Genomic DNA, 24,951 nt, shown 5'->3' on the forward strand with positions numbered 1-24,951 from the left:
TGTGTCAAGTGAGATAAATTCTTGGAAGCTCCTGTATCAGGTGAGATCAGACCTTATAAACTCCTGTATCATGTGGGATGAGTCCTCATAAACTCCTGTGTCATGTGAGACAAGTCCTCATAAACCCTGTGTCAAGTGTCATGCCCTTATAACCCCAGTGTCATGTGAGATAAGTTCTCATAACTCCTGTACTCCTGTATCATATGAGATAAGACTTTATAACTCCCTGTATCATGTGAGATCAGTCCTCATAACCCCCTGTGTCAAGTGTGATGTCCTCATAACCCAGTGTCATGTGAGATAAGTTCTCATAACTCCTGTACCATATGAGATAAGATTTTATAACTCCCTGTGCCATGTGAGATCAGTCCTCATAATCCCATGACATATGAGGTAAGTCCTCATAACTCCCAGTATTATGTGAGATAAATTCTCAAAACTCCTGTGTCAAGTGCAATAAGTCATCATAACCCCTAGTGTCATGTGAGATGTCCTCATAACTCCTAGTGTCATGCAGGATTGGAAATTATGGTGACGAACAGGAAGCAGGAGGATAAAACAGGTCATTTTTGAGTTGGCAGCTGTGATTGGTGGATTGGACCTCATCCGTTTTGTACAAGAGGTACTTAACCCTTGGACTGATTTGAAGATGTAATGTGTATTTAAGTCACCAGCCAGTTTTGGAAAGCAAACTTCACTCAGCTGCTGGGATGGTGCGAATGGCGACTTCTGTGGCCATTTGGTGACGCCATCTTCTTTGTTTTTGGCCAGCACTGCCCAGGTCAGCCCAGGGCTAGTGGGCAAGGATGGTGACCAACATTCGGGGAAGGGTGGGGTGGGGGCAGGATCTGAGTGTTGTGAGGTTGGGGGAAGCTGGAATGGGAGTGGGAGGCCAATGCTTTGTGTGTGGGGTGGGGAGTGAATGGCGGTGAGGGGAGGAGAGGGACTTACTGCTCCAGTGTGTTGAGGGGAAGTATCTTTTAATTTGTGAATGGACCTGGGTGGGGAGCAGGGAACGGGCCCTGTCATTCCACCTCAACCACTGCAGGCAGCGTGTGTCACTTTGCTCCTTAGGGTGCTGGTTGGGGAGCTCCTGGAACCGCAGAAATGAATGGCAGCTAGAATTCCCAGTTACCGTGGTGGGAAGGAGACAGTGATCAGATATAGATTCAGATTTGTTTGTGATATGTACGTTGAAACATACAGTAAAACATGTCCTATGTTCTCTGCGTCTGCTTACCTTTCTTAACCACTGTGATACAGAAAGGGCCATTCAGCCCATTGAGTTCATGCTGTGTCCATCGGCTCCATACCCTTCTTCCTCTACCCCTACAATTGATTCTCTTTTGTGCTCTCCCTCTTAATCTCTCTCCCTCTCATTCTCTCCCTTACATTCTCCCTCTCATTTTTCTTTCTCCCTCGCATTCTCCCTCTCACTCTCATTCTCTGTCCCTTATATTCTCCCTCTCATTCTTCCTCTTTCTACTTCTCCATCATTTTGTTTTACTGAGATTCAGCATGGAGTAGGCCCTTCTGGCCCTCCGAGCCGTGCTGCTTAGCAACCCCCAACTTAACCCTAGTCTAATCATGGGACAATTTACAATGACCAGTTAACCAACCAACCACTACGTCTTTGGACAGTGGGAGGAAGCCAGTGCACCCAGTGGAAACCCCACGCGGTCACAGGGAGAACATACAAACTCCTTACAGGCTGCGGCGGGAATTGAACCCGGGTCGCAGGTACTGTAAAGTGTTGTGCTAGCCACCCTCACTCTCACTCTCTCTCATTATCGCTTCCCCTTACTCTCTGCCCCTCTCATTCTTTTTTTGCGCGCTTTCTCATATGTAGCCATCAACTCCTCCTTGAATATTTTGATAGCCCCTTAAAAGACAATGTCATGCGATCAGCACATCCCTTGTGGTGCGGGAGGAACCAGAGTGCCACAGGGCACCTGCACCAGTCAGTGTGTGCAAACTCTGCAGACGTGGAGGTCTGGGCTGAGTCTGGGTCATGAGCGCAGGGTGAGAGCAGCACCACCCTCTGTACCACCGGGCTGCCCTTCTCCTGGCACCGGGGGCTGGAGGCAATCAGTGGTGCCCCCCCGCCCCCCCACCGAGCCCGCAACACTGCTGATGCAGCTGAGACTGGCGCATTTCGAGGTCTGTCGGGAGAATTTATAGGGGTGAGGTCTGACCCTGTGCCTGTCTGGGCAGGGCTCGTCCGGGGATGAGAGTAGTGCTATCACGTTGTTTGTTCCCTGCAGAAGAAGGAAGAATTTGAAAGGCAGGAGAAGGAGAAGGAGAGCATCCGGCAGAGAGAGAAGGAGAGTTTCAAACAGAAAAAGCTCCTACTAGAGCGACAGGTACACGTTTCAATTTATTGATTATATAATGAGTGTCCTGTGCTTGCGTTCTCGGTGACGTGGAAATCTCCCTGACTAGGTCTGGGTATATCACCACTGACTCATATGCTGTGAAGTTTGCTGTTTTGTGGCCGCAGTGCAGTGCAAAGACATAAAGCTACTGTAATTTACAAAATAGACGAATAGTGCAAAAAGAAAAGAATGATAAGGTACTGATCACGGACCACTCGGAGGGAAAAAGCTGCTCCTCAATCACTGAGAGTAGATCTTCAGGATAGCTCCTCTCTGAGAATGGGAACGTCTCGGAAGGCGAGGGTGCTTAAGGACCACCTCCCGGAAATGTCCTTGATGCTGGGGAGGGTTGTGCCTGTGATGGAACTGGCAGAGTCCACATTACTCTGAAGCTAACCAGTTAGTCTGAAGTTAACAAGTTCCACGGAACATTAATAAACCTGATTCTGATTCTGAGCCTTCTTGCGATCCTGTGCACTGGAGCCTCCACGCCGGGCGGCAATGCAACCAGCCCGAATGACCGAGCAGTGCTTGAGGTGCTTTTGGTGAAGGTGAGCCAACTGGACAGCGACATTTTATTGAAGTCACGGGACTGCAGCAGGTCTGAACAGTTGGAACCCTGATGGTGAGGTTCAGCTTCATTTTGTAGACTGTCGTGTTGGGACGGTGCAAGTCCTGTCCACAAAAGCCCGGAGTAAAATTCTAGCAGGTGGGGAAGTCACGCTGTCAAATAGCACAGAACCAGGCCTTTCAGCCCATCAAGCTCATGCTACCCAGCAAAGAAGCTGTACAGCCTGCTCGCTTTTGTCAGTCAGGGTATTGAGTATAAAAGCTGGCAGGTCATGTTGCAGCTGTATAAAGCTTCGAGTAGGCCACATCTGGAGGTCTGTGTGCAGTTCCGGTTGCTGTACTATCGGAAGGAGGCTATGGAGAGCTTGCAGAAGATGTTCACTGGGATGTTGCCTAAATTCGAGTGTACTAGCCATGAGAGGTTGGACAAACTTGAGCTGTTTTCTCTGGAGTGTTGGATGCTGAGGGGCAACCTGACAAAAGCGTATAAAATGATGAGAAGCAGAGTTTGGGCAGATAGTCTTTTTCCCACATGGAAATGTCAGGTAAACAAAGCCCAAATGTTTAAGGTGAGAGGAAGAAGTTTAAAGGAGTTTTGTTTTGTCCCGTGGAGTGTGGTACTACTGAAACGTACTACTAGCGGAGCTGGTGGAAGCAGATGCAAAGGCAAAGTTTAAGATGCTGTAAAGTAGACGCAGGTGGGGAATGGAGGGATACAGACCATGTGTGGGGAAATGGCGTCATACTCACAGACTGACAGGTCGAAGTGCCTGTTCCTGTGCTGTTCTATGTTCTAAGTTCTAGGCCTGGTGATTCATGTGCTCGAACCCAAAGGGCCATTTAAAAAAGTGATTAGAGCCTAAAAATATTTAAAACTTAAATAAAAACTGAAGCACAATACTAAGTAGTTAAACATGCAAAAGGGAACTGTGTAGATAGTGATAATTACTGAGACTGAACTAACTTGCTTCTACCTGCTCCTCTGCATGGAGAGTCTGTTGTTGACCATATCCTATCTGGTACACCACACGAAGGCACTGGAAGAACTCAGTAGGTCAGGTAGTATCTGTGGAGGGAAATAGACAGCTGACATTCACCTGGGTGACTATTACCTGTCAGCTCTTGCTCCACTACTTCCCTCCACCTTTTCATACTGGCTTCTCCCCTTTCTTTCCAGTTCAGGAAAAGCATTTCTAACTGAAATCTCGACTGTCCATTTCTCTCCGTAGATGCTGCCTAACCGGTTGAGTTTCTTCAGTGCATTTTTGTGTCGCTGTAGACTTGCAGTATCTGCAGTCTGTCTCCTGTCTCTTATCTGGTGCAAACTGGGTGGATTCCTCAGTGTAAGGATAAGGGAGTCTCTACATTTCTCTATACTGAAGCTGGCTCATGCCTTGAGAAATGCCAGGGAGTTCTGCATTCATACTATGTACACAGAAACCTCAACCTGCTGGGCGTGTCCCTGTGGAACCACTGGTGCTTCTGCACAAGTCCTGCAACAATTATTCAGTGTTGAATAATTGATTGGTCTAGGATAGACCATTTGGCCCGACATCTCCATGCCTCTCCCACCTTCTTTACTGCTCATCCATTTGGTTGTTGTTTGGGACAACATGCATTGCAGAACTTGTTGTCTGCATCATGTAGGTCAGCCCAACGATTGCACTTCAGAAAGGCATAGCTGAATGTAAAGAGCTTTGCAACATCCTGACCTTGTTTTCCTGTCTTAACTGCACTTTACTTGCTGTCTAGATGTCGGAAGGGAAGATCCGAAGGCCTGGTGATGTCAGCGTTAAGCCAAGTCCGGAAGTGGCCCAGTCTCCATCCCCCAGCTTTGAGTTATGCAGAACATTCTTCAGTGCCCTGCAGAAAGCCATCGCGTCCTTCACTGACACCATCAATGGGAAGCAGCCGGCCGAGATTTTGATCAAACACAGCAAGGTTGTAATAAAGATCGGCCAGAAACTGGTGGACACCTTGTGCCAGGAGACTGGGCAAAAGAGCATTCACAAAGAGGTGCTCAGCAGAAGCAATCAGTTCTGTGGCTGCATGAAAAAGTTCGCCGTGGCAACCAAGAACGCAGTGATGCAGCCGAACCCGACAGCGGTGCAGGAAATGAAAGAGCAGGTGGCGGAACTGCGCCAACAGGTCGATCAGCTCAGGCTCTTCTTAGAACGGAATGCCGCCTCATAACGGGGCCAAATGAAACAAGACAGGGCTTCCTCTGCAGAAGTCTGCTTCAGAAATACGTCCTTGCTGTGAATGAGACCATGTACTCTGTCTCTTGTTTTACTCCAACCAGCTTTTATTTTCAGAAGATCAACTGTGGAGAAGATGGAGGAAATACCCTCCTTTACCATTAACCACATAAACTCACAGTGTTATTTCAGTGTTGAATGGTTCTTGTGTGCCTTGCAGTAATGTTAAAGAAAATTATCTCTTTGTTCAGCCTAGTGAAGTACATATGGATGTTTATTAGAAAGGAGGATGAGATTTGTTTCAAGGTTGGAACATCATCTCTGCGCATCAGTCGTCTATTGTATCTTATCCTAACTTGTAATATCACACAGATGGTTCTGTCCTCACCACTCCAATAATGTGTGTCGGTTTCAACTGTTGTAATTATTACAGAAAATAAATTACATAACAAAGGTCTAAAATCTAGGCTACCTTTAGCAAACAAATTCTCAGCTCAGTACCTTGGTTACAGATTTCTAATTCCAGAAATACAATCCTGTAATTCTCATCATTAAGGAAATAATGCTTAGTTCTAGCTGCAGAGGGGCAATGCACAACATAAGACCATAAAAGGAGCAGAATTAGGCCATTCAGCCCATCAAGTCTAGTCTGCCATTCCATCATTCCTGATTTACTATTCCTCTCAACCCCATTCTCCCCGTAACCTTTGACACCCTGACCAACGAAGAGCATATCGACCTCTGCTTTGAATATACGCAATGATTTGGCTTCCATAGCCGGATGATGCAATGAATTCCACAGATTTGTCACCCCTTGACTTAAGAAATTTCTTCTTATCTCTGTTCTAGATGGATGTCCCTCTATCCTGAGGCTGTGCCCTCTGGCCCTAGACTCAGCTACTATAGGAAACATCCTCTCCACATCTACTCTAACTAGGCCTTTCAATATTTGATAAATTTCAATAAGATATCACCCTGCCCCCCCCCATTTCCTTAAACTACTGCGAGTATAGGCCCAGAGCCATCAAATGCTCCTAATATGTTAACCCTTTCATCTCTGGAATTATTCTTGTGGATCTCCTCTGGACCCTCTCCAATGCTAATCTTTTCTCAAATAAGGAGCACAAAACTGTTCACAATACTCCAAGTGCAGTCTGACCAATGCCTTACAAAGCCTCAGCATCACATCTTTGATCTTATATTCTAGTCCATTCCAGCCCTTTGAGCTGCTCTACTCAGCAATCCCCTGATTTAAGCCTACCCTAATCACAGGACAATTTACAATGGCCAGTTAACCTACTAACTGTTATGCCTTCGGATTGTGGGAGCAATCTGGAGTGCCTGGAAGAAACCCATGCAGTCACAGGGAGAATGTGCAAACCCTTTATAGGCAGCAGCGGGAATTGAACCCAGGTCACTGATATCATAAAGTGTTGTGCTACCATACGGCCCTAAAATAGTCTATGCTTTTCTTCCTTTTACCAAAGTGCATGACCATATACCTCCCTACACTATATTCTATCTGCCACTTCATTGCCAATTCTCTCAACCTGTCCAAGTCATCCTGCAGACTCCCAGCTTCCTCAACACTACCTGCCCCTCCACCTAACTTTGTATCATCTGCAAACTTGACAAGTAAGACATATATTCTGTCAAACAAATTGTTGACATATTACGTCAAAAGAAAAGGTCCCTATACCGACCCCTCGGTCACCGACAGCCAACCAGAAAATGCTCCCTTTATTCCTACTCTTTGCCTTCTGCCAATCAGCCAATCTTCTATCCATGCTAGTATCTTTTCTGTAAGCCCATAGGTTCTTAACCTGTTCTGCAGCCTCATGTGCTGCACCTTGACAAAGGCCTTTTGAAAATCCAAGTAAACAACAGCCTCCAACTTCCCTTTGTCTATTCTGCCTGTTATTTCCTCAAAGAGTTTCAACAGATTTGTCAGTCAAGATTTCTCCTTTTAAAAACTATGCTGACTTTGGCCTATTTTATCATATGCCTCCAAGTACTTCAAAACCTCACCCTTAATAATGGATTCCAACATCTTTCCAACCACTGAAGTCAGACTAACTGGCCTATGTACCTTTCTTCTGCCTCGCTCTCTTCTTAAAAAGTGAAGTGATATTTGCAATTATCCAGGCCTCTGGAACCATTCCAAAATTTAATGATTCTTGAAAAATCATTACTAATGCCTCCACAGTTTCTTCAGCTACCTCTTTCAGAACTCTGGGGTATAGTCTATCTGGTCCAGGTGACTTATCTACCTTCAGACCTTCAGCTTCTCAAGCACCTTCTCTTCAGTAATAACAACTACAGTCATTTCTACCCCCAGGCACTCTCAAATTTCTGGTATATTGCTAGTGTCTTCCATGGTGGAGACTGACGCCAAATACGTATTAACTTCATCTGCCAGTTCTTTGTCTCCCTTTACTACCTCTCCAGCGTCTTTGTCCAGTGGTCCAAAATCAATTCTCACCTCTTTAACTCTTTATATAACTGAAAAATCTTTTGGTATCCTCTTTGATATTTTTGGCTAGCTTATCTATTTCTTCTCTCTCTCCTCGTGTTGTTTTTAGTTGCCCTCTGTTGGTTTTTAAAAGCTTACCAATCCTCTAACTCCCCACTAATTTTGCTGCACTATATGCCTTCTGTTTTGCTCGTATGCTGTCTTTGACTTCCCTTATCATCTATGTTTGTCTCATCCTCCATTTAGAATACTTCTTCAGCTTTGGGATGTCTCAATCCTGCTCCTTACGAATTGCCCCCAGAAACTCCAGCCATTGCAGTTCTGCCATCATCCCTGCTAGTGTCCCCTTTCAAGCAACTTTGGCCAGCTCCTCTCACATGTCTCTGTAATTCCTTTTACTTTACTGTATTACTGATACATCTGCCTTTATCTTTTCCCTCTCAAAATGCAGGGCAAATTCTATCATATTATAATCTTTGCCTCCTAGGAGTTCCTCTACCTTAAGCTCCCTAATCAAATCTGGTTCATTACTCAACATCCAATCCAGAATCGCCTTTCCCCTTGTGGGCTCAACAGCAAGCAGCTCTAAAAAGCCATCTCTTAGGTATTCTACAAATTCCCTCTCTTGGGATCTAGCACCAACCTGATTTTCCCAATCTACCTGCATATTGAAATCCCCCATGAATATTATAACATTGCCTGCTTAACATGCCTTTTTAATATCCCATTGTAATTTATTACCCACATTGTAGCTACTGATTGGCGACCAGTATGTAACTCTCGCCCAGATCTTTTTACCCTTGCAGTTTCTTAACTCTACCCAGAAGGATTTTACATCTTCTGATCCTACATCACCTTTGTCCAAGAATTTGATTTTGTTTTTTTACCAACAGAGACATGTTACTCCTTCTGCCTACATGCCTGTCCTTTCGATACGAAGTGTATCCTTGGATGTTAAGCTCCCAACCTTGACCTTCTTTCTGTCACGTCTCTGTGTTGCCCACAACATCATACCTGCCATTCTCTAACCATGCCACAAGATGATCTACCTTATTCCACATACTGTGTGCAGCCACATATAACACCTTCTGTCCTGTATTCAGCACCCTTTTCAATATTGCCCCCATGTTACACTTCACCTTGTCCCACTACCTGCAATTTTGCCCTATTACCTCTCTGTCGATCCTTACAGTCTCATTAGCCACTGCATCGACTTGTATACCAACGGCCCCATCCTCAGCTCCCATTGCCCAACCAGCTTAGATTAAACACTCCCTAATAGCTCTAGCAAACCTTCCCACAAGGATATTGGTCCTCCTCAGGTTCAGGTGTAACCCATCCTTTTTATAAGGCTCATACCTACCTCAGAAGAGATCCCATTGATCCATAAATCTGAAACCCTGCCCCTTGCACCACTTCCTCAGCCAGTCATTCATCTGTACCATCATCCTATTCCTTCCCTGGTTAGCACTCGGCACTAATAATCCAGGGATTGCTACCTTGGACTTCCTGCTCTTTGGCCTTTTCCAAAACGCCCTATACTCACCGCACAGGACCTCTCCCCCTTTTCTACCTACGTCATTGGTGCCAACGTGCATGATGAGCTCTGGCTGTCCGCCCTCCCTCGTGAGAATCTTCTGCTACCGCTCTGAGGCATCCTGGACCCTGGCACCTCGGAGGCATCATGCCATCCTGGCTTCCCTCTTACAGCCTCAGAATCTCCTGTGTGTCCTCCTAACTATCGAGTCTCCTATCATTAATGCTCTGCCTGACTTTACCCTTCCCCGTTGCACCTCAGATCCAATTAGTACCAAGACTTCTGGCTGTTCGTCCTCCACCTTTAGAATGCCGTGGACCCAGTTCGAGATGTCCCTGACCCTGGCACCTGGGAGGCAACGTACCATCCGGATGTCTCTATCGTATCCGCAGAGTCTTGTATCTACTCCTCTAACTATGGAATTCCCTGTCTCTACTGTAGCTGTCTTCTCTCCCCTTCTCTTCTGAGCCATAGCACCAGTTCCAGAGGCCTGGTCACTGTGTTCTCCACCCCCCCCCCCAGGTTGTCCCCCTCAACAGTATCCAAAGCAATATCCTTATTATTGAGCAGAACACCCACAGGGGTGCTCTGCACTGGCTGCCCATTTCCTTTCCCTCTCCTGACAGTCACCCAAGTACCTGTCTCCTGTGTCTTAGGGAACACAACCTCCCTGTACCTCCTATCTTTCACCTCCTCAGTTTTCTATTGAGCTGTAGGTCATCAAGCTGCAGCTCGGTGGAAATGATGCAGACATGGTTATCTGGGAGGCTGGAGGTCTCGCAGAATTGCCACACCACACAAAGAACACAACGCAGCCCTGGAAGCCATTCCCGCTGCACTAACTGCACGAAGAATGAAGAAGAAGAAATTCACCTTGCCCAAGCCCGTTGAGCCAAAGCCTCCACACTCTAATACTGGTCCATTCACAGAATGGCTGCTCTGCTTGTCCCTATTTTTATTTGCCATTGCTACTGAATTGCGATTCAATGGGGCCTCTGGAAAATGCCCAAGAGTATTGAGTCTGGCTCTGCAGTGCAGAAGGGAGGGGGGAGAAAGAGGAGTGCGGTAGTGATAGGGGACTCGATAGTTAGAGGTGCAGATAGAAGGTTCTGTGGTCGTGACAGAGAATCCAGGATGGTTTGTTGCCTCCCAGTTGCCAGGGTCAAGGATGTCTCTGATCGATTGCATGACATTCTGAAGTGGGAGGGTGATCAGCCAGATGTCGTGGTGCACATCGGTACCAATGACATAGCAAGGAAGAGTGAAGAGGTCCTGGACAGTGAGTATAGAGAGCTTGGTAGGAAGTTGAAAAGCAAGACCTCAAGGGTGGTAATCTCAGGATTGCTACCTGTGCTACGTGCCAGTGAGGGTAGGAATAGGATGCTCTGGAGGAGGAACAAGTGGCTGAGGAACTGGTGTAGGGGGCAGGGTTTCGGATTTCAGGATCATTGGGACCTCTTCTGGGGCAGGTGGGACCTGTACAAGAGAGACGGGTTACACTTGAACCACAGGGGGACCAATATCCTTTCAGGGAGGTTTGTTAGTGCTATTGGGGAGGCTTTAAACTAGATTTGCAGGGGGATGGGAACCAGAGTGCCAGAGCTGACAGTGTGGCTGGGGTGAAAATGAATGATGTCGAAAGTTTAAGCAAATCTGCTGAAAGAAAGGTTGTGAGTGGTGGTAAAAATCTTCTGAGGTGTATATATTTCAATGCTAGGAGTATTGCGGGGAAGGCGAATGAGTTGAGGGCGTGGATTGACACGTGGAATTATGATGTTGTAGCAATTAGTGAAACTTGGCTACAGGAGGGGCAGGACTGGCAGCTTAATATTCCAGGGTTCCGATGTTTCAGATGTGATCGAGGCAGAGGAATGAAAGGTGGGGGAGTAGCATTGCTTGTTAGGGAAAATATTACAGCAGTGCTCAGGCAGGACAGATTAGAGGGCTTGTCTACTGAGTCTTTATGGGTGGAGCTGAGAAACAGGAAAGGTATGGCCACATTAGTGGGATTGTATTACAGACCACCCAATAGTCAACGAGACTTGGAAGAGCAAATCTGCAGAGAGATAGCAGGCAACTGCAGGAAACATAAAGTTGTGGTGGCAGGGGATTTTTAATTTTCCATACATTGATTGGGACTCCCATACTGTTAGGGGTCTAGATGGTTTAGAGTTTGTAAAATGTGTTCAGGAAAGTTTTCTAAATCAATATATAGAGGGACCAACTAGAGGGTATGCAATATTGGATCTCCTGTTAGGTAACGAATTAGGGCAAGTGACAGAAGTCTGTGTAGGGGAGCACTTTGGTTCCAGTGATCATAACACCATTAGTTTCAACTTGATCATGGACAAGGATAGATCTGGTCCTAGGGTTGAGGTTCTGAACTGGAAGGCGGCCAAATTTGAAGAAATGAGAAAGGATCTAAAAAGCGTGGATTGGGACAGGTTGTTCTCTGGCAAAGATGTGATTGGTAGGTGGGAAGCCTTCAAAGGGGAGATTTTGAGAGTGCAGAGTTTGTATGTTCCTGTCAGGATTAAAGGCAAATTGAATAGGAATAAGAAACCTTGGTTCTCAAGGGATATTGCAACTCTGAAAAAGAAGAAGAGGGAGTTGTATGAAATGTATAGGAAACAGGGGGTAAATCAGGTGCTTGAGGAGTATAAGAAGTGCAAGAAAATACTTAAGAAAGAAATCAGGAGGGCTAAAAGAAGACATGAGGTTGCCTTGGCAGTCAAAGTGAAGGATAATCCAAAGAGCTTTTACAAGTATATTAAGAGCAAAAGGATTGTAAGGGATAAAATTGGTCCTCTTGAAGATCAGAGTGGTCGGCTTTGTGCGGAACCAAAGGAAATGGGGGAGATCTTAAAGAGGTTTTTTGTATCTGTATTTACTAAGGAAGCTGGCATGAAATCTATGGAATTGAGGGAATCAAGTAGTGAGACCATGAAAACTGTACAGATTGAAAAGGAGGAGGTGCTTGCTGTCTTGAGGAAAATTAAAGTGGATAAATCCCCGGGACCTGACAGAGTGTTCCCTCGGACCTTGAAGGAGACTAGTGTTGAAATTGCGGGGGCCCTGGCAGAAATATTTAAAATGTCGCTGTCTACGGGTGAAGTGCCAGAGGATTGGAGAGTGGCTCATGTTGTTCCGTTGTTTAAAAAAGGATCGAAAAGTAATCCGGGAAATTATAGGCCGGTGAGTTTAACGTCAGTAGTAGGTAAGTTATTGGAGGGAGTACTAAGAGACAGAATCTACAAGCATTTGGATAGACAGGGGCTTATTAGGGAGAGTCAACATGGCTTTGTGCATGGTAGGTCACGTTTGACCAATCTGTTGGAGTTTTTCGAGGAGGTTACCAGGAAAGTGGATGAAGGGAAGACAGTGGATATTGTCTACATGGACTTCAGTAAGGCCTTTGACAAGGTCCTGCATGGGAGGTTAGTTAGGAAAATTCAGTCGCTAGGTATACATGGAGAGGTGGTAAATTGGATTAGACATTGGCTCGATGGAAGAAGCCAGAGAGTGGTGGTAGAGAATTGCTTCTCTGAGTGGAGGCCTGTTACTGGTGGTGTGCCACAGGGATCAGTGCTGGGTCCATTGTTATTTGTCATCTATATCAATGATCTGAATGATAATGTGGTAAATTGGATCAGCAAGTTTGCTGATGATACAAAGATTGGAGGTGTAGTAGACAGTGAGGAAGGTTTTCAGAGCCTGCAGAGGGACTTGGACCATCTGGAAAAATGGGCTGAAAAATGGCAGATGGAGTTTAATACTGACACGTTGGCGGTAATGCACCATTAAGCTGGATGCCAACCGCCGTAAAACAAGATACAGACAGAATACTGACAAGTGTGAGGTATTGCACGTTGGAAGGACAAACCAACGTAGAACATGCAGGGTTAATGGTAAGGCACTGAGGAGAGCAGTGGAACAGAGGGATCTGGGAATACAGACACAAAATTCCCTAAAAGTGGCGTCACAGGTAGATAGGGTCGTAAAGAGAGCTCTTGGTGCATTGGCCTTTATTAATCGAAGTATTGAGTATAAGAGCTGGAATGTTATGATGAGGTTGTATAAGGCATTGGTGAGGCCAAATCTGGAGTATTGTGTTCAGTTTTGGTCAGCAAATTACAGGAAGGATATTAATAAGGTTGAAAGAGTGCAGAGAAGGTTTACAAGGATGTTGCCGGGACTTGAGAAACTCAGTTACAGAGAAAGGTTGAATTGGTTAGGACTTTATTCCCTGGAGCGTAGAAGAATGAGGGGAGATTTGATAGAGGTATATAAAATTATGATGGGTATAGATAGAATGAATGCAAGCAGGCTTTTTCCACTGAGGCAAGGGGAGAAAAAAACCACAGGACATGGGTTAAGGGTGAGGGGGGAAAAGTTTAAAGGGAACATTAGGGGGGGCTTCTTCACACAGAGAGTGGTGGGAGTATGGAATGAGCTGCCAGACGAGATGGTAAATGCGGGTTCTTTTTTAACATTTAAGAATAAATTGGACAGATACATGGATGGGAGGTGTATAGAGGGATATGGTCCGTGTGCAGGTCAGTGGGACTAGGCAGAAAATGGTTCGGCACAGCCAAGAAGGGCCAAAGGGCCTGTTTCTGTGCTGTAGTTTCTATGGTTCTATGGTTTCTATGGTTAACACTTCTCTTTAAACCTCTCGCCCTGCCCTGTGTGTAGCTTCCTCTCTCAATTCGACTGGGCCACCAGAAAAAGTCAAAGGCCACAAACGCTCCTTTCTAAATCTCTCACCTCAACCTGTATGTAGCCTCCTGTCTCAATTTGATTGGGCCGCCTAGAAAGAGTAGAAAGCCAGCAGACCCCTGAACTCAATGATTACCATACCTTGCATAATTCTTACCCAGTGTTTTGCCTTTGCTTGCCATGGGTTTGTCTAATTCCAGGTATACACTGAGTGCTAGAAGCAGAGGTGGGTCCAGGTTTGATCAGAAACCAGTGGGGTGTGAATGGAAAAATAAATATCATGCCTCTATGGAAATGGAGGACTAGAGAGAGGGAATGCACATTCTTAACCACTCCTTTAAAATATCCTCGCTTGCTTGGGTGAAACCTGATTAATTTATTTAGAGATACAGCACAGTAAAAGGCTGTTCAAGCCTAACCAGTCTACGCTGCCCAATTACACACGTGACCAACTAACCTACCACCCCATGCATCTTTGGAATGTGGGAGGAAACCGGAGCACCCTGAGGAAACCCACATGGTCACAGGGAGACCGTTCACACTCTTTACGGACAGCAGCAGGCTGCTGGCACTGCAGTAGCATTATGATAGTACGTTCAGTTATGACGCACATCATTGTTAAATATCCGGCCGACGTTCTATATCTAGGTTCACATAAAGAATTTCAGTGCAATTCCCACTTGAGGAAAGTTGGGAGATAGATGGGGATAAGGGAGATTAGACAGAATATCATCTTGCTTACACAACACAGGATGTGGGAAAGCAGCTCCATGATCTCCAAGTAAGATGCAAGCTGAAGTTACAGATGCTCCTGTTTCGGTTTCCCTAAAACTGAAATACTCCAGACAATGCAGGAAGCTTGATGTTGCCCAGCGATATAAAGGGATTTCAACAAAGCACACTGCAAAATACTATTCGGAGATTCCTGCATAAAATTAGAATAGTTCAAAGAATATATTAATTCCTGTACAAGCTGCACATGAAATGACTCAGTGTAACAGTAATAATTAAGGAGTTCACTTTGAAAATGTGCAGTTTTTAAAAAAAATCTTTTCAACAAAGTGATTTTTTAATAAAAAAATGACCAGTCACATTCCTGACCACTAACCAACCGGCCTTTAATAGGCTCCCGTGTGTGGAGTTCAGGACTTTGTGCCTGTGAGAGTGAAATGTAAGAACGGCTTAGTTTGGCAGCCTTCAATGCCAAGAAGTCTAGACAAAGAGAAAAAGAAGTAGATGTAAGATTTAGGAAGCTGAAACTGGATAGGGGGCTTCCACACGCCCACCACTCTCTGTGTGACAAATTGCTCTGTACGCAAGCTGTTTCTTGGGCATGAAGTTGTCGAGTGTGCCTTTTTCAAAGTAGAAGTTACTACAACTTTCCTTGAGTGGGCTCAACCACAAGCTGCTCTAAAAAGCCATCCCATAGGCATTTGAGAAACTCTCTCACTTGGGATCCAGCAGCAAACTGACTTCCACAATCTACCTGCATATTGAAATCCACCACGACCATTGTAATATTGCCCTTTTTACATGCCTTTTCCATGTCCTGTTATAATTTGTATCCCACATCCTGGCTACTGTTTGGAGGCCTGTACATAACTCCCATCAGTATCATTTTAACCTTACGCTTTCTTAACTCTACCCACAAGGATTCTATATCTTCCAATCCTATGTCACCTCTGTCGAAGGATTTGATTTCATTTTTTACCAGCAGAGCCACCTGTCTACCTGCCTGTCCCTTTGATACAGGTGTATCCTTGGAGGTTAAGCTCCCAGCTACGATCTTCTTCCAGCCACATCTCAGTGATGCTCACAAAGTCATACCTGCCAATCGCTAACTGCACTACAAGATGATCTATCCTATTCCGTATACTGCCTGCATTGAAATATAAAACCTTCAGTCCTGTATCCATCACCCTTTTTGATTTTGCCCCCATGTTAGATTTCACCTTATTCCACTGACTGCAACTTTGCCCTATCATCTGCCTATCCATCTTCACAGTTTCAATACACACTGCATTGACTTATATACCAACTGCCCCATCATTCTTGTTCTCCTCCCCATGCCAGCTGCACTAGCAAACCAGCCCACAAGGATATTGGTCCCCCTCATGTTCAGGTGAAACCTGTTTTTTGTACAGGTCATATCTATCCCAATGATCCAGAAATCTGAAACCCCGGCCCCCGCACCAGTTTCTCAGCAACTCGTTCATCTGTACAGTCATCCTGTTCCTGACCTGACTAGCACATGGTATGAAGAGTAATCCACAGATTACAACCTTTGATTTCCTGTTCTTCAGCCTTTTGCCTTAACTCCCTATATTTACTGTACAAGACCTCTTCACCCTTTCAACCAATGTGCAGCATGACCTATGGTTCTCTCTTGAGAATAAACTGTAGCCACTCTGAGAGCCTAGTACCTGGGAGGTATCCCACCATCCTGGCTTCTTTTTCGCAGCCACAGAATCTCCTGTCCATCCTCCTAACTACTGAGTCTCCTATTACTACCTCACTGCCTGACTTTACCCTTCCCTGCTGAGCGTTAGAGCTGGCCATAGTGCCACTGGCTTGGTTGCTGCTGCTGTGCTCTGATAGGTTATTCCACCCCCCCCCCCACCCGCAGTATCCAAAGAGATATTCTTTTTGCTGAGGGGAATGGTCACAGGGGAACCCTGCATTGACTGATTACTACTCTTCCTTTTAGTGTTCCCCTATCTACTATCTGAAGCTTGCACTCTGGGTGTGTCCACCTCACTAAAGAACTCATTTGTGGCGTTTTCAGCCTCCCGGATAGTCCTGAGTGCATTCAGCTCCAGCTGCAGTTCCTTGACCTTGTCAGTCAGGAGCTGGAGTTGGGTACACTTCCTGCAGATGTAGTCAATAGAGAGACTGTTAGTTACCCTGAAACTTGATATCTCACAGGAGAAGCATTCCATTGCTTGAACTACTATCATGCCCATACTTGTTATGCCTCTAACTTCTCAAACCTAAGTATCAGTCTGCGCCTGTTCTAGTCTGAACCTGTTGAGCCAAAGCCTAACCACTTTGTCCACTTACACAATGGCTGCTATGCTCAAACCCCACTCCTTCTTGGCTCTTGCTAATTAACCCTAGGTACCTTTAAATGAAACACTCTCCCGCTCTGCAGGAAGTCCTGACAGGCTCTGCTCGCTTTTTAAAACTGGCGTGTGAAGTCCACAAGGTACTGCCTCCAACTTGCTCTGCAGACTGAAGTGCAAAACCCTACACAGTATTCCATTTGCCACTTCTTTCCACAACTTCATTTAGAGGTTCACATCTTCCTTTATAGGGCATCAATTGCACTGCTGCCCAAGAAGATTAGAGTGAGCTGCCTCAATGCCTATCACCCAGTAGTACCCACATCTACTATGATGAAGTTCCTTGAGAGGTTGGTCATGGCTAGAATTAACTCCTGCCTGAGCCAGGACCTGGACCCACTGTATTGTGCCTACCGCTACAATAGGTCTACAGTGGGTACAATTGCACTGGCTCTCCACTTGGCCTTGGACCACCTGGACAACAGCAATATGTATGTCAGGCTGCTGCTTATTGACTATAGCTTGGTGTTCAACACCATCATCCCCGCAGTACTAATCAACCAGCCTTCAAAACCTGGGCTCCTGTACCTCTCTCTGCAACTGGATCCTTAATTTCCTCACTGGGAAATCACAGTCAGTGCAGGTTGAAAGTACCATCTCCTCTTTAATAGCAGTCAGCACAGGTGCAAGTCAAGGATGTGTGCTTAGCCCACTGCTCAACTCTCTTTATACCCATGACTGTGTGGCTCGGCACAGCTCAAACCCTATGTTCAAATTCACCAATAACACAACCATTGTTTAAAAGTTCAGAGTAAATTTATTAACAAAGTACATGTATGTCAGCATATACTACACTGATTCATTTTCTTGTGGGCATTCAAAGTAAATGCAAAGAAACCCCACAAGATTCAATCAAAAACTGCACACAAGGATGGACAAACAACTAATGTACAAAAGAAATCAAACTGTGCAAATACAAAAAAAAGGAGAAAAATAAATAACAAACATCGAGAACACGAGCTGCAGAATCCTTGAAAGTGAGTCCATAGTTTGAGGAATTAGTTCAGTGTTGGGGTGAATGAAGATATTCAATCTGATTCAGGATCCTGATGGTTGCGGAGTAATAACTCTTGCTGAATCTGCTGCTGTGGGACCCAAGACTCCTGTACCGTCTTCCTGATAGCAGCAGCAACAAGTGAGCATTGCTTGTATGGTGGGATTCTTTATGATGGATGCTGCTTTCTTGCGACAGTGCTCCTTGTAGATGTGCTCAATGGTGGGGAGGGATGCACTGGGCCATATCTCAGATGGTGACAAAAACGCACACAGTACTGAGACTAATTGGCCCCTTGAGTGGTGTCACAACAATAGCCTTGTACTTAACACCAGTAGGCCCAAGGAATTGATTGAGGATTTCAGGAAGGGGAAGTTAAGAAAGCACACACCAGTCCTCGTTGAGGGGTCAATAGAGGAAAATGTGAGCAGCTTCAAGTTCCTGCATGTCAACATCTCTGAAGATCTATCCAGAGCCTGAAATAAGGACCCTCAGCAAGAAGCATGCCCTCTTCTCAGGGAGGAGGTGTGCAGCCTGAAGATACTCACTCAATGTTTTAAGAACAGCTTCTTTCCCTCTGCCATTGGGTTTCCTAATGGCCCATAAACCCAATCTAGCTATTTTAATCCCTTTTTGCACTACTTTTTAAAAATATTTCTTATAGTAACAAGGTTTTGTTTTAAACATATGGGCACTGTGCTATTACTACAAAACAGATTTCATGACGTATGTCAGTGACAATAAACCTGATCTGATACTGCATTAATATCAGCATGGTTCACTCTGTCAACATGTCCAGTTACTTCTGTAGACTTCCTGCCTCCTTGACATTACCTATTCCTTCAGCCACCTTGGAATCGTAAGCAAACTTGACGAGATTACTCGTTATCCAGATCATTAACTTAATGTGAAAAGTAGTAAGAATCAGAATGAGGTATAATATTACTGGCATATGTTGTGAAATTTGTTGTTTTGCAGCAGTAGTGCATTGCAATACATAATAAAAAACCTAAATTACAATAATATAGTTAAAATTTTAAATTAAATAAGCAGTGTAAAAAGAGAGCCAAAAAAAAGGAAAGAGAACACTCCGAGGTACTATACTCATTAACCATTCAGAAATCTGAACGTAGCAGGGGAGAAGCTGTTCCATGGGCTCTTATCTTGTCCAGCAGCTTTATGTGTGGCACCTCATCAAGGTTATCTGAAAATCAAAGTAAGTAACCTTCACCAACTCTCCTTTATCTAACCTGCTTGTTACTTCCTTGAAACATTCTAACAGACATGTCAGTCAAGAGCACCTTTTAACAAAATCATGCTAACTTTCTCTTATTTTATCATATACTTCCAGGTACCCAGAACCTCATCCTTAAAATTCTCTTACCCAGCTCTAAGGTCAAGCTAACCATCCTACAATTCCCTTCTTAAATAGTAGTGACCCAGCTGTGAATTTTCAGTGCTCTGGGACACTACCAGACTCCACTGATTCTTAAAAGATTGCTATTAATGCCACCACAATCTCTTCAGCTACCTCTTTCAAAAATCCAGGATGTAATCCATTTGGTCCAAATGACTTATTTACCTTCAGATACCCCAACACCATCTCTTTAATAATGGCCACTACACTCACCCCTTCCCCGACTCACACATGAACATTTCTATGCTTGTAGAAATCCAGCCCAGTTCATGCAAACAACACACACAAAATACTGGAGGAACTCAGCAGGCCAGGCAGCATCTAGGAAGGGTACAGTCAACGTTTTGGGCAAAAACCCTTCAGCATAACTAGAGAAAAAAAGCTAAGGAGTAGATTTAAAAGGTGCCGGGGGGGGGGGGGTGGCAGGGATGAAGTAAAAGGCTGGGAAATAAATTGGTGAAAGAAACAGAAGGCCATGGAAGAAAGAAGAGGGAAGGAACACCAGAGGGAGGTGATGGGTGGGCAAGGAGATAAGGTGAGAGAGGGAAAAGGGGATGGGAAATGGTGAAGGAGAGGGGGGTGGGGGGCATTACTGTGAGTTCCAGAAATTAATGTTCATGCCATCAGGTTGGAGGCTACCCAAACAGAATACAAGTTGTTCCTCCAACCTAAGTGTGGCCTCATCTTGACAGTGGAGGCGGCCATGGATAGACATATTGGAATGGGAATGGGAAGTGAAATTAAAATGGCTGAGCACTGGGAAATCCCACTTTTTCCAGGCAGAGAGTGTAGGCACTCAGCAAAGCGGACTCCCAATTTATGTCGGGTCTCACCGATATACAAGATGCCATACCAGGAGCACCAGACACATTTAATTCCACTTCCCATATGTCTATCTATAGCCTCCTCCACTGTTGTGATGAGGCCACACTTACATTGGAGGAACACCACCTTATATTCCATTTGGGTAGCCTCCAACCTGATGGCATGAACTTTGATCTCTCCACCTTCTGGTAATGCCTCTACTCCCTCTCTCTTTCATGATTTCCCATCCCCCCCCCCTTTAAATTTCCTTGCACACCAATCGCCTCCCTCTGGTGCTCCTCCCCACTTTTCTTTCTTCCATGGCTTTCTGTCTGTTACCAATTTACTTCTCAGTGGCTTTACTTCATCCCTCCCCCTTCAGACTTCACCTATCAACCTTGTGTTTCTCTCTCTCCTCCCACCACTTTCTAAATCTACTCCTCACCATTTTTCTCCACTCCTGCCAAAGGGTTTCAGCCTGAAATGTCGACTGTACTCTTCCTAGATGCTTCCTGGCCTGCTGAGCTCCTCCGGCATTTTGTGTGTGTTATTTGGATTTCCAGCCTCTGCAGATTTTCTTATGGTCAGTTTACAGAAATTCCTCACTTTAAGTACATGTTGATGTGCAGTTGATTCTAAGGGATAGCTCCCAGACCAAATGCAAATTCAACTAGATTTTACGAAACCAAGCCATTTAGTCAAAGATGAGATGGAGACATAAATAATGCCTTCAACAGAAATTAAAAGATGAAACTTGCTTTCCAAATAACTTTTATTCATTGCCAAAGTGTACTGAACTGATGGGTGGTCTTTATTTCTATTTACCCGCGATATACTCAATAGACATCACTGCCATATCTCATCAGTACATCTCAAGGGAAATTAAATTAAAATAAAATTACCTAGATATGTATCCACCACTCAGTCAACCACCAGCCAGCCGGGATTACAGAATACACATAGTTACATGCACCAGCTAATAACTCGGTTGTAGTCAGGAAGCCCCCTCACAACGGTTACAACCAATAATCCACACCATGTGCTAGGCTGAACCCGTTGCACTTCTGTTTCACTCAGTTCTGAGCCATTTATTCACGTTATCGATACTTGTTTACATTCTCCATACAGAAGTTATAACAAAACTGAAATGGCTCCTATGAACCTCTCCTGGTCTTTCATAGATCTCCAGATGTACAAGAAACCATCCTCGGCTAATTTTCTTTTATTACTGAGTACAAAGTTAACAACCCTACATTTGTGTCTGCACCACTGTGTACAACATTCACTGAACAAAATGAAAGTTCATTTGAACACTTTGAAAATGTATATAAACTGAGAACATGACTACAGCAAAACAGGATGGTGCAGCAACAGTTTTGCAGAGAAATCCATAGTCCACTGGGGTTGCCCCATTGATTGTGCTACTTTTTGGGCATATAGTGTTATTGGAGATGACCCAAACTATCCAGACCATTTATTAAATGAGCAGATTCTAAAAGTATTCACTAAATCTCACTTGGGTAACACAAGTCTTACAGTTATCTGGGTTTCCCTTGCTTGCAATCTGGAAAATATAACCTTGTACGGTTTTGGTGCAGACGTTTATCAGCAGAGTAACCTTTGTGACCATTGTTTAGGGATTTGTAATTTCATTAACTTCACAATGGCTCTCTTGGGCAGAGGTTCACTACATTCATGTTCTTAACTGCAATGCAGCATACAGTGGTGATGCAATATGAGCGATATAATTAGTCTCCAAATGGAGATATACTGAGTCAAACATCAAAATACATTTTGAACTAATGAATATGGAGTTGTCTCTAAGGGCTCATTTGATGTAGCTCGCTGTCGTCAGCCATAGGCAAGTTGGCCATTACACCACACATCCACAATCCTGGAACACAAACCTTGCAACTTGCATTGCACTTTCTACACCAGCAGCTTCAAAACTGAACAGTAGGACAGGTTGTACATTTGCACAAAGCAAAAAGAAAATACCCAAACAGGGTGACACAAACGCAATAAACAAAACTCCAATTTAATCTCCCCTTATTCTCACCTTCCCTACCCAATTAATCTGTCTATAAATGGAAGACAGATGTAAGCAGAATTTATTTAAAGCATTAGGAATTTATTCTGATCTGTGAACTGCAGTTATGAATGTTAACTACATACTCCACACCCCTTTGAAGGTGAAGGCAGAATAACAAAAACTGCAATACTGGCCGTCAGTCTTTAGTATATAGAATTTAGATTTTTTTTATTTAAAAAAATTAATGAGAACATAGAAGAAAATTAACTAGTTCTATTTTGGAAAACAATATTCAAGTCTCCTTCAGTAAGAGAAACCTTGCCTTAGGTTTAAACAAAATAGCAGCATTGTACTATGCTGATAGGTCAACTTTTTTTGTTTTCAATTGCTAGACATCTGGAAACAGTGAACAAAAAGGTTACCAAAATGAGAACTGTACCACATTACAATATAGACAAGAAAACACAAAGCCTAAAAACATATTGTTCCAAAGAACCTGCAAAATGGCTCATTTCAAAATGCGCAAAAGTTAAGTCTCATTCCTTTTAAGCGGTGACATTTTGGTGAGTAGCAAGTGTTGAGTTTTGTTTATCTTTCATATCAGTGCAAAACAAGTATGTAACTAGAGTGCAGATCTTCAGTAAAGGAAGTGTTGCATTTTTTAAATAGCTTACTGTGTGGTTAAAGGCTCACGGTCACTAGGGTTTTCTTCAGGGGGAAAGCCACAATCTGGACTGTAAACGAAACTGCTTTCTCTCCTCACCCTGTTCCATTCCTTAAATGAACACAGGTCATTACAGTGGAGGACCAGTGCTGGCATAATGACACTATCATACTGCCAAAAGCCTGAATCTATTATGGAGTCTGCAACATGAGGGCTCTGGTCTTCTTGGAACAAGGCAAGAGGGCTTCTTTTTTTTTTAAAAGAGGTTTGCATCTATCTGAAGAAAACCATCAACGGAACAACAGACATGTAACAATCTCAAATTAATTATGTAGCTATATTAAATTGTACAAGTTGTCACAGCATTAACATGAATATTCCTTGTTTTCTCTGAACCTTTCAAATAATAAATAGAATTCTCAGCTAAACCAAAGAGCTGGGTTCTGAATGCATGATTTTGTTCCTACTTAATCATGTAGGTATTATTTTTGTTCAAAGCTACTTAACATCTTATTACAAACAGATCCATCGTAACAGATTGTTATGAGATTCCACCTCAGAAATACAATGGATCCAACACAGAAATATTGTCCTTGTAGAATTATCAGGAAGGAAACAGTTTCCTCTTCAATACTGGTGAAGTCTGATGCTAGCTTTGTCCACAGGGTGACTGTATATTGCAGCAGCTTCTGGCCAGCAATCACAGTGTAAAGTCTAGTCCATGGATTCAACATTCCTGTTCAAATCACTCCCAGGCTTGGGTTGGGAATTCATTGACATCTGTCATTACCTCAATTGGCACTTCCTTGTGATTGTACATCAACTTCAGCCTCATCCTCAATGGGTGCTTCAAAAGCAAAACAAAACCTTAGATCAGTCTTCAGTATTAGACACAATTACTATACCTCATTGTTTCCAGGAAACTTCAAATGGAAATGAAAATTCACTCCACAATATGAACTTGGTGCTTTATGATTACCCCAGTAGCGGAAACAACTACAAGGCAAGGCATCAAGCTCAGTTACGAATGGTTCAAATAGAACAAAGACACAGTTCCTACCACTTTTATACAACCTCAATTTTGTATTTACAATAGGTCTCATCAATGTAGAGAAGGCTTCATTGGGAGCACCAGACACAATAGATGACCCCAGCAGATTTGCAGATGAAGTGTTGCCTCACCTGGAAGGACTGTTTGGAGCCCTGAACGGAGGTGAGGAAGGAGGTGAATGGGCAGGTGTAGCACTTTGGCCACTGGCAGGAATAAGTGCCAGGAAGGAGATTAGTGGGGAGGGATAAATGGACAAGGGAATCATGGAGGGAGCTATCCCTGCAGTAAGTGGAGAGGACGGTGGGGGGGGGGGGGAGAGAGGTAAAGATATGTTTGATGGCAGAATCCCTTTGGAGATGGCGGAAGTTGCAGAGGATGATGCGTTGGCTTCAGAGGCTCATGAGGTGACAGGTAAGGACAAAAGGAACTTTTACAATTTACTCAAAAGGAAAAGTACAGCAAAACACCATTTGAATACTAGAAAGAGTGGGGAAGCGAGAGGTTCTCTACTGCATTTTCATTGGAAGTTGTCATAGGAGGAAACATCAGAGGAGAGCTCCAATATGCAGAAGGAACAATCCCTTTTGAATATTGAAGCTGAACTCACTTCCTACAGGCAGTTATTTGGCTCAAATTCTTTTCTTAAAAGCTAAGAAGGGAGAAAGATACAGGTGTTTGGCCAGGGGAGATTCTTGTACACCAACTTTATATAGCAATATGTCGTTACAAGGAATAATATTTTCTATCCCTTGTCCTTCAGGCAAATTCAAAGTCATAAACTAGTGACAAGACCTGATCAAAGACTCAGCTGGCAGTTCAACAGTTATGGCCTACGATGCTTGTTGGCTTTCTAAATATCAATTAAACAATATGTAACTTGTTGGTATGACTGAAGGTGGAAGTAGCACTAATTTTAGAGATATTTAGTTAATGTTTACATAGGGTTGCCACTTTCAACAGAATGATGAATTGGACTGGGCACTTGCATACATAGA

The 24,951-nt window shown here is 44.2% G+C and overlaps 2 protein-coding genes across 6 annotated transcripts in view; one reads left to right on the plus strand and one right to left on the minus strand.

The window, feature by feature from the left end:
• cass4 (Cas scaffold protein family member 4) overlaps nucleotides 1–24,051 on the plus strand; it is a 150,388-nt gene extending 126,337 nt beyond the window's left edge. Inside the window, exons 6-7 of one of the 3 annotated variants that reach the window (XM_063041616.1) lie at nucleotides 2,265–2,363; nucleotides 24,002–24,051. In XM_063041616.1, coding sequence (XP_062897686.1) covers nucleotides 2,265–2,363; nucleotides 24,002–24,016 — 114 coding nt within the window. In that variant the 3' untranslated portion in view covers nucleotides 24,017–24,051. Of the gene's footprint in view, nucleotides 1–2,264; nucleotides 2,364–4,697; nucleotides 5,581–24,001 lie in introns of those variants that run through there. The other 2 variants (XM_063041613.1, XM_063041614.1) reach the window with 2 other exon arrangements.
• Nucleotides 20,730–24,951, minus strand: part of LOC134342919 (AP-1 complex subunit gamma-1-like) — a 137,484-nt gene continuing 133,262 nt past the window's right edge. For all 3 annotated transcript variants that reach the window (XM_063041617.1, XM_063041618.1, XM_063041619.1), the window contains one exon: nucleotides 20,730–23,752. In XM_063041617.1, coding sequence (XP_062897687.1) covers nucleotides 23,651–23,752 — 102 coding nt within the window. In that variant the 3' untranslated portion in view covers nucleotides 20,730–23,650. The remainder of the gene's footprint in view (nucleotides 23,753–24,951) is intronic.

This window comes from Mobula hypostoma, chromosome 2 (assembly GCF_963921235.1).
Source record: "Mobula hypostoma chromosome 2, sMobHyp1.1, whole genome shotgun sequence".
NCBI classification, from domain to species: Eukaryota; Metazoa; Chordata; class Chondrichthyes; order Myliobatiformes; family Myliobatidae; genus Mobula; species Mobula hypostoma.